Source organism: Semicossyphus pulcher, unplaced genomic scaffold (genome assembly GCF_022749685.1).
Source record: "Semicossyphus pulcher isolate SPU_LCO1_2020_fin unplaced genomic scaffold, fSemPul1.0.p SCAF_17, whole genome shotgun sequence".
Taxonomy (NCBI): domain Eukaryota; kingdom Metazoa; phylum Chordata; class Actinopteri; order Labriformes; family Labridae; genus Semicossyphus; species Semicossyphus pulcher.
In genome coordinates, this window is record NW_027211681.1 from 21266872 (window position 1) to 21276501 (window position 9630).

At 42.2% G+C, this 9630-nt stretch overlaps 1 protein-coding gene across 1 annotated transcript; it reads right to left on the minus strand.

The window, feature by feature from the left end:
• Positions 1-1159: 1159 nt before the first annotated feature.
• LOC138595334 (perforin-1-like) lies at positions 1160-6023 on the minus strand. The gene is made up of 9 exons (XM_069666704.1): positions 5757-6023; positions 5583-5662; positions 5256-5301; positions 4845-4987; positions 4612-4750; positions 4442-4522; positions 2413-2900; positions 2221-2314; positions 1160-1375 (listed from the first exon to the last, which is right to left on the minus strand). The coding sequence occupies exons 1-9, from the start codon at positions 6021-6023 to the stop codon at positions 1160-1162; spliced, it is 1554 nt and encodes a 517-aa protein (XP_069522805.1).
• Between the last annotated feature and the right edge of the window lie 3607 nt (positions 6024-9630).

Sequence of the window (9630 nt, forward strand, 5' to 3'; positions counted from 1 at the left end):
GCGACGTACATCTGAGATTTAATACAGCAAAAGCAACGATCAAGACAGGAGGGAACAAAGTCAGCAAGTGCCAACAAACAGCTTCAAGTGCGATCGGACACAGGTGCCAACAGGCAGTGTATAGTGTCAGCAACATCAACAACATCAGTATAGTCATCATCATCATCATGAAAATCCTAGTCAGCATAAATCACATCCTCCATGTCATCATCATCAATAGCATCAATATCATTAAGGTCAGAGGTGTTCATAAAGAGCTGGGTCTTTAGCTTCTTCTTAAAGGTGAAAGGGACTCTGCGGACCGAATGGAGTTTGGTAGCTCGTTCCACCACCGGGGGACGACTGAGGAGAAGAGTCTAGTTAGCGACTAAGGGCCCTGTTGTGATGGGAGCACCAGGCGCCTTTCATTGGCAGAGCGTAGTGGGCGGGACGGAGTGTAGACCTGGATGAGGGCGATGCGAGCGGCGACTGGGAGCCAGTGGAGGGATATGAACAGCAGAGTGAAGTGCCGTTTTTTGGTTGATTGAAGATCAGTCGCGCTGCTGTGTTCTGGATTTGAATATGCATGCAGGAAAGTCTGCCAGGAGGGAGTTGCAGTAATCAATGCGTGATATCACGAGAGCCTGTACCAGCAGTTGTGTTCTTCATGCTCTGAAAGGTGGGGTCTGATCTTCCTGACAGATTCTTCCCAACAGATTGTTCTTGGACAGGAAGTCAGTGACTTGATTAAAGACTGTGCTCTCATGTATTTTTGACAGGAAGGGCAGAAGATATCTTAGATACAAGCTATCTTATAGCTTTTTTTAGTCAAAATCCCGCCCCTGTTTGATTTCACAACAGCAAGCAACAGAGGGTGTGGCTCTCGTCAGCTAACCTATTGATGCTCAGAGAGTGAAACTCAAGTGCTCAGCCGTAATTAAGCCTGACAATGACCAATTCCAATATCAATTTAAAGCAGTTTTGTCTTATCTAAGCTTCCTGCAGAAACCTTCCTATCTTCAAGATCAGAGCTTGTTCTTACTTACGCTAGAGATCTTACAGATGTCTTCTGTCAAACAGATTAAATGTTTGTATCACTATAAAAAGGGATGAATGCATATGATTTCATTCTTAGTTTAAAGACCGGCACAGCAGCATCTGTGGCTCCCAAATGCATTCCTCACTCTGGAGATGGTTTGTAGCGGTCACATTTGTCTCCAGTCAGGTGAGCATCACAGGTCAGAGTGTATTGGACCTCAATGGCGCCATGATTCGCTCCACAGTGGACTCCGTGTGTCCCCTGGCTCAGTTGTATCCAACATCTTCCAAGGAGGTCATCATCATCATGCCAGTCATCGTCCCAGATCTCTATGTATAATGTGGAGTGGGTGTTCACCTTTATAAAAAAAAAAAAAAAATCTATATTAGCGCAGGTGTGACAGTTACATTTACAAAAGGAGTAAAGCACAGGGGGTGCGTCTCCTAACAGGTATTAAATGACACAGTTTTATTATTATTTCATTGTAATAAAATTCTATAGAATGGGACAGAGGTGAAGGCACAGTGACCTTTGACCTTTGAGCATCAAAATCTGATCTGTTCATTCTGTTTTTGCTATTTTAATCTGTTATTCACTTTGTTTGACTCTCTCTATGATTTAAAATTGCAGAATTGTTTGTTTTTATTGACATATTCAAAATAAACATGACTAAACTAAGTCCAGGTGGACGTTTCTGCCAAATATGACATTATTCCCTCCCGGTGTTCCTGAGGTACAGAGTTTACCACAATGGGACGGCAGTAATGGCCAGATTGTTTTTTTCCCCCAGCGAATATTGATGTCACAGTGTATCTGACCTTTGACCTATTGGGGCTAAAAAGTGTCATCATTTTATGCTATTAGACGAGTTGGAAATTGTATCATAATCATATGGATTCTTGAGTTTTTGAAAGATTTTAGTGACCTTGACCTTTAACCTTCGTCGACCAAATTCTGATTTGTTTATACTTGAGTCCAAGCTGACGTTTGTGCCAGATTTGAAGATATTCCCTCGAGTTGTTCTGGAGATATCCCGCTCACAAGTTCGGGAAAGTACGGACAAAGAACCCAAACACATAATGCCATGGCAGATGTCGAGGCACAATAATTAACACATATGACTCTGCATTGTAAAAAGTACATTAGACTTTCTTTATGCCCTAATAATTGGATAGAAGTTATTTTAAGGAGGATTTACTGACCTTGCCAAAGTTATAATGACAGTTCCACCAGGGATCATTTGATTTGCTCACATGAGTCTGGTAATAGTGTGAACCATACCACAACTTAACATAGCTGTAAACATGGAAACCAAGGAAGATAATTAGTATTTTTGTACCATATACGACCTTCTCAAGTTTAAAAATCGGAATCCTTGGCCTCGTTCTACTCACCCATCAGTCGGGTTGATTCCACCAAGATCTCCTTTCAGACCCCAGCCTCGGACGATGATCACGTTCAGCGTTCCCATCGAAACCTGCTTCGGACAGCAGTTTAAGTGACTCCCACAATCTGAGTCTCTGGGAGATTTTTTCACTGCGTTGTCTTCTAAATATTGCTCTATGGCTGCCTTCAACCCTGCCCTCTGGGCCTCATTTGGCACCAGCAAATACATTGGCCTGAGGGAGTATGAAACTATATCTGGGTGATTCTTAAGGGTGTTCAGCCATTTCGTGTATCCCAGGGAGTCATTATGAGCGAGTAAAAACTCCCCCAACCAACCGGTCCCTCCTACCACTGATGTGTAGTGTTGGTGGAGACTAGCGCCGTGCGAGGCGGAGGTGCCCGTGTTCTGTAAGACCTTTGAGCAAGAATCATGGCTACTAGATAATGTAATCTTCCCCAGGCCTATAGAGAATCCCAAGGATAAGCAGGAGTGGACCTGGAGGACAGGAGGGGAAACAATATTTATAGACTGTGGTTATCAGTGCATATGATTGCACCTGAACATTAAGTTGGACTTTAAAAATGGTATGTTGTGCGGCTACACTAAACCAGGCTTGTTGGTGAATCCTTTAGTTATCTACGGTTAGCAAGCCCGTAACCTAGTGCCTCTCCCTACGTGTTGCATTAGACTTGGAAATGTGACCTACACTTCCCTGGGTGAATGGAAGCTTTCCTATCTGAGGTTATTTGCATTTGACTCACCACCAGGCCCCCGTTCGTATTCCCTGTGACCAGCTTACTCGGCCTGGGCGACTCCTCTGAACACCCGTCGGGTGCACTTCCGTCGGTCCAGTTGGCCAGCCCGTTCTTCTATGTAGTTCAGTTTTAAAAGGTGAGTAAAATGACAGTGTGTGGTGGTGGGGCGTGTGTCAAAGTCAGCTGTCTCTGTCTTTGTTTCCATAGATTTGCCTTCTTCTTCTTCCTGGTTTGTTCCAAACCTCTCCAGGTGAAATCGGCTAGTGAGTCAATGCCGCTACCCCCAAGTGTGACATCAGTTCTGACCCTGCCTTCCACCTAACTAAAGAAATCATAGTTAATACCTAATAGTTGAAATAACTTCAACTATATGTTGTTTGAAGCCTAAAGCCTCCCCTATCGCCATCTTGGTTTTTTGGAACCAGAAGTGACCATATTTGGACAACAGGGTGTATACGAATTACTCCGCCCCTACAATCTAAAGCCGTGGTTCTCAACTGGTGGGTCGGGACCAAAAGATGTGTGCATGAAAAAAAAACCCTTCTATGCCGCGCTTTTATTTTGAAGAACATGGGGATCCTATGATATGCGTGCAGCTTTTGCAAGTGTAGTTTATTCACACTCCATGTATCCACTGATTGGGTAACCCAGGCTACAGTTACATTTACATTCTTGGAACTTGATGAGCCCGACAGCAGTTGCATTTATGTTGCACTTTTTAAGTTTCTGTTGGTTGAAAAAAGGCTGTTCATTGAATTAACTGTACAGCGTATATTTTCCTTGCACTGCTACCTGCTGGTCATTTTGCTTGACGGGCACGTCCTGGCTCTTAGTTTTAGAGGTCAGGCCGTGTTGTGTTTTGTGATGTTGACATACTTTGATGTTTGGTACGTCTCAGCTTCAAACTACATCATTTTCCATTAAATAAATTTCAGAAATTTGAGTTGCGATTTGTCATTAAGGAGTTGGTGGTGGGTACTGAGGCTATACCAGTTGAGAACCACTGCTCTAAGGCATACCTACTTTTTTGTTAATTTTACTCTAAATCTGTACATTATTTACATAATCAGAAACAATGTTTAGTGTTTGAGTTAATAAATCAACCGAGTAGTCATCATACAGTCAATTATGTAAACACATTTCAACAGTAGTTTAGGGAAACAACATACAACTGATTTATATTATTGTTTGTTAATTTGTGTCTAACTCAATAATATTGTCTTTCAAGGCAGTTTAACAACATTTGCACCGTCGCACACAGTGTGTACAATGAACGTGTACCTCATGTGAGGAGAGTCCATTCAGGGAGGACAAACAGATGCGTGCTGCCGTGACTCGCCGGAGTCGCCCCCCGAGGAAAACCTGAGATGAAGAACAATATTGTTGAGAACAAAAACTTAGATTTGTGAAATAAGGAAATTAAAACGCTTTGTGTGTCTTTGAGTTCCAACCAGACGGATGTAGTGTGTGCCATAGGTATGTACGAGGTCCCTGTACTCAGCGCTGGTGGAGGAGTTGTAGAAACTTGGCAGTCTGGCCAAATCCTTTCTGAACTCCTTGCTGAGGCGCGGTCTGTCTGACACACGGTAACTAAACACAGAGACGGACAAGTAAATTATCATGACATGAATTATCTTAAGCTTTATTGAAAAATCTTCAGGATGCAGGGATCTTCACACTGTACCGATAGTGGCTGCACGTCACCCTGTGGGTACTGAAAGAGTACCAGTCCTCTCTGGACATTTGTGAAGCAAAGTTAAACACAGCGGAGCGACTTCCTCCCACCTCCAGGCCGGCAGACACAAACTTATCAAGATTAAGGCCGAACTGATGAAATAAATTAAAAGATAAAAGGTAAAAGCTTCATGATATTCAATCCAAATAACTGTGACAGTTTAAATTCACTGAATACTTTAAATTCAGTATACTGGTTCTTGTTCTGTTAGCATTAAGGGCTCAACATTCTATGGATGATACGTTTCTTTTGCATCTATAACTGTGATTTGTTTCTAAGATAGAAATTCAGGACAAATATGTAACACAAGTGGTAAAATTATGATGATAATATGCAGAAATCTTGTGAGATGTTTCTTACCTTCCAGTCTGTACTTTCCTGGGAGGCATAAGTGTTAACCAGCGAGCTGTGGATGCAAAAATCACCATTAAAGCTACTTCATTTAAAAATGTACTTTGCAACTTTAATATATTTTAAATGTGTTTATTTCAGCTTTAAAGTAGCACATTTTAACATCAGTGTCTATTGGCAATGACTTGTTTTAGCCTCAAGTGGCCATTTGTGGAACTGCAGTTTTGGCAGCTGTGCATTGGCTTAATTTTTAAGCCCTAGAGGTAACCACTTGCTTAAACTGAAAATAGATAACACTCAGTCAGTGATGTGATATAATGCTGTACAATAACATACCTGACAGAGGTGTGTTCAGTGGTATAAAGGTCAGCATTGCATTGGCTGAAAGCATGCCAGTCCACAACAGACGCTGGCAGCTGAAAATTAAAGGGACAACAACAAGATTAGAAAGCAAACATAAAGTAGGCTCAGCTGCCAAAGAATTATTGTTTTTTAATTTAGTTTCATCACTTTCTGCAGCTTGTTTCCTTGCAGAGGGTTGCGGCAGAGAGTACAGGTTCCTCTTGGGTTGAGGTAAGTCTTCACGTCAATCACGTAGGCTCCTTTACGCTGCAGCGTGACCACGTCAAAGCCCTCCCCCACCAGGTTGTGGCCCGGCACAAACGGAGCTGACATACACTTTCTGTAGGTCCCGATCCGACAGCAGAGGACAGGGGCGCGCGACAGAAAGAGGAGGAGACTCAGGCGGAGAAGAGTGGGGGTTGAAAAAGAGAACATGACAGAAGAGAAACTAGAGTATTGTAGAGAAAGACAGAGAGTGGATAAGGACAATTATATTTAATTATTTCTCAGGCAGACAATCTCAGAACAAGTCACTGATTGATATTAGAAGATATAACTTGATAGACAGTCAAACAGAACCCTCTGGTCACCACAGGTTTTTAGAAAAAGCTCAGGTTATGTCAGTTACGTTAAAGCGACTTTGAGTAACTTTCATTTTGTCTTTGGATCTTGGCAACCCCTGTGGACAAAGCAGGATGTCTTATGTCTTTGTTGATCCTGTTCTGTTTTCTGACCAAAACGTCTCATGTGACAGTCTATCAGATCACTCACTGTGAATCTTTGCCGTGGAAAAGTTAGACAAAGTATGTTTCTGCAGCGTGAAGTTGGCACCAACCCAGTGACCAAAAATGACTACATAATATAGTCAGTTGTGTAGCAGATGGTTTCATTTGCTTTTGTAGCTCATACAGAGGCATCACTATTTAAGTGTAACTGCACCCACAGGTCTGACCATAACTCCACCCACTGCACAAATTCAAAAAATGCTCAAAGTGGGCAAAGGGCTGAGGGGGGGGGGTGTCCGGCAGCTCAGTGACGTCCCCTGCCCTGGCCAGAGAAAAAACGGAGAGCGACACAGAGTCACAAGGCATATATGCCACAGAGAGCTCTTTTGAGGTGGAGGACTTCCCCCCTCCAGAGTCCCCTGCAGAGCACTTCGATGTTGTGGAGGACCGTGGTGGTCCCAAGCCCTATCAGTTCGAGCCGTTGGCTCCAGCCCCACTAATGCCTGAAGCTGAAGCTTTCGGAGCTGAGGCAATGCAAGTGCGCATGTCCCGACCATGCGTGCATTGACAGGCATTAACATTCCTTTTTTTTAATTTTTTATTTCATGATGTAATTTTGTCGGTAACGGTCTCTACGTCACCACCGGCTGGCAACATTCAGGGCTGATTTAAAACGGTAGATGGCGTCAGCATTGATGAGTTTCATCACAGTACAGCAATATAATTTAGATCACAGCTCAAAAAACATGTTTAAGTGTGCAGTTACTCTTTAATGTCAGTCTGTTGTGACAAAAGGTAAAGGTCAGTGCTGATGTTAGGTTTTAAAACGGTGAAAGTTCTCCGTTTGCTGACCAAAGCTGGACTTTCTCGCTCTTTATACCGCGTTGGTGTGCTTACATCATCTGCTGGCACTGCACCTTTACACATGTGTGCACTTAACCAAGCTTAAATTACCCCTTGCAGTGAGGCAACATGATCCTCCCTTAAAATTAGAGAGACACAATGTGGGAAATGCAAACAAAAGACTTGAATAATGAATTTCGTTTAATACAGCACACACTGACTGTATACATCATTTATGTTTTATTTCCACCTGCACAAACTGATACCAACGCTGTAAGTTACAACATCTGAAAACACTGATGTTTTGAAGAGAAGAACATGTTTGACGTTTGTTTTTGGTGAACAATTATTGATTATAATATTTTTTTTTTTAATTAAATGTGTGTTTTTAGCACTGCCTTACGTGAGGCAGATCTGGCTGAGGGGTTCTTTAGAGTTTAACATCTCTGTTAGTCTTTAATTTTTAAAGGCTCTATCTTGTAACGTTAAAAAAAGTAACGTTTAAAAAAGAGTTTTCTACCTGTTGTCCAAACAGTTGACGTTGTTGCTCCTACTCCAGTCATCAAACTCAAAGCCAGCAAGAGACAGAGCCTTTGTTCTTTTATCAGAGATGAGCACAGGGCGGACTTATGGACCTCTTATCTTATTTTAATGGCGCTATATACAGTAATACATAGAACATGTACATACACATAGAATGCCCTTGCATTGAAGTGACATTTAGGAAACTGAAAGGATTATTGGAAAATGCAGACAAAGCTAATCGTTGTTTTTTTTAATGCATATGTAATTTAGGAAATGATGCAGACTCAATGAGAACATAGCTTTGATGGGCAGGCAGCTGTTTGTATATTTCATTTCCAAAATGTAAATGACAAAAGTAAATACGTAAAAAGCACAAAACTTCAGGTAATCATTCATCCTCCCCAGGCAATAAAAGCCAGTTATTTTAGTAAACCTTTACTTTTACTCCATTGCCTACGTTAGCCATTTTAATATGAAGAGAAATGTTGCCACAACTTTTGGATTGATTGCTGTAAAAGTTCATAGAAATGTATTTCCCACTGTAAGAGTATGCATTAAATACAAAACATGTTCAAAGAAAAAGAAAAAAAAGATTTTAATGGAAAAAATGCAAATGATCTTGTTACAAAGTCCAAGATTTTATTTCTTTTTTAACTGGAATAACACAGCCGGCAAACAGCGTCCTTCACGTAACATGCTTCTCTATTTTACAAGTCCAACTGACCTTAAAGGTTCAGTATAACATTATTAAACTAACTTTATTATCATATTTGCTCAAACTGTCACTTTAAACATGCAGTAGTACATGAGAGAGATAATCTGTGAAAAAATCATGTTCCTCTGGCGCCTCCTACTGCTCCTAATGGCATTTGCAAGAACCCAACGCTCCCGAGCCCCAACAACCAATCAGAGCCGAGCAGTCTCAAAGGCTGCTGTCAATCACTGCTTGTGCACAGGCTGTGCAGCCCTACTCCCCCGTCAATGCTCACACTGTCAGGCTCAATTTCTTCAGTGTGAAGTGGTCAGAGTGGCTGAAAACAACCACCAGGAATGAAAAAACTGCCCATCCCAACTTTGAAGACTGTGGCTGACGCTACAAAGAGTGTTAAAACGAAGAAGACAAATGAGGAAAAAGCAAGCTAAAAAGAGAGAGTTGGACAGAGCTCGAAACAAAACAAGAGTAAACATTGGAGCATTTGTTAGCCACAGTTCAGGTAATTACCCCTGCTTAATTTCTGTTGTTTTTGTTTTTCAAAAAATGTGTCCACATTGCTGAGATGTCTGCGGTTAGTGTGACGTTGTGTACATTGCATTCAGGCTAACGTTAGCTTGTTCCCAATTCGGCTACTGGTTATTGTGCTTCATGTGGCTGAAAATATCTTTGTGCCCAGGCAGTGTAAACGTTTTGTACATACTCCTGATAGTTATGCGTGTCTGTTCCCTTTACGGCTAATGTTCTCATCTGTGTGTTACTGCTTTGTTGGTTCTGTTCCACAGTCTCTGTTAGCAAAATAAGTGTTGGTGGTGTAATAAAACAGCTGCAGTTGTTGACGCATCGCGTTCTTACCGGTTTGTCTGCCATGTTGTATACCTGGCCGCTGAGAAAGAGGCGGAGGGAGAAATGCCAGACCCACCTCTCTCAGACAAATCTGTGGTTATGTTGAATGTGACTAGGTCAAAACATAGTGTGTGGCTGACCGCATCAGGTCAATGTGCGCTTTTGTGGGCAATGTGTTACAAGGACTGTCCTTATGAGGCCGATGACAATGTGTGTAAAAGCAGGTGCGCCTTGCGGACGTAGGTGAAGACAGTGGACGAGCAGAGAAGCAGCCCCGCCTACTCCCCGAACAAAGTATCTTGAGCTGTATAGACAGAGCCGCAACAGTGGAGGTCCAATATGCTCCATGATCCGCCATTACGATGTTGCAACTCTCTCTCTAGGGCTCTGA

Bases quoted from the DNA above. Each gene is read 5' to 3' on its own strand.
- LOC138595334 (XM_069666704.1), bottom strand. From the start codon at position 6,023: ATGTTCTCTTTTTCAACCCCCACTCTTCTCCGCCTGAGTCTCCTCCTC. The intron at 4,988-5,255 runs GTAAGAAACATC...TTATTTCATCAG, and splicing joins AGGAAAGTACAGACTGGAAG to TTCGGCCTTAATCTTGATAA. The intron at 4,751-4,844 runs GTACAGTGTGAA...CTCTGTGTTTAG, and splicing joins GTGACGTGCAGCCACTATCG to TTACCGTGTGTCAGACAGAC.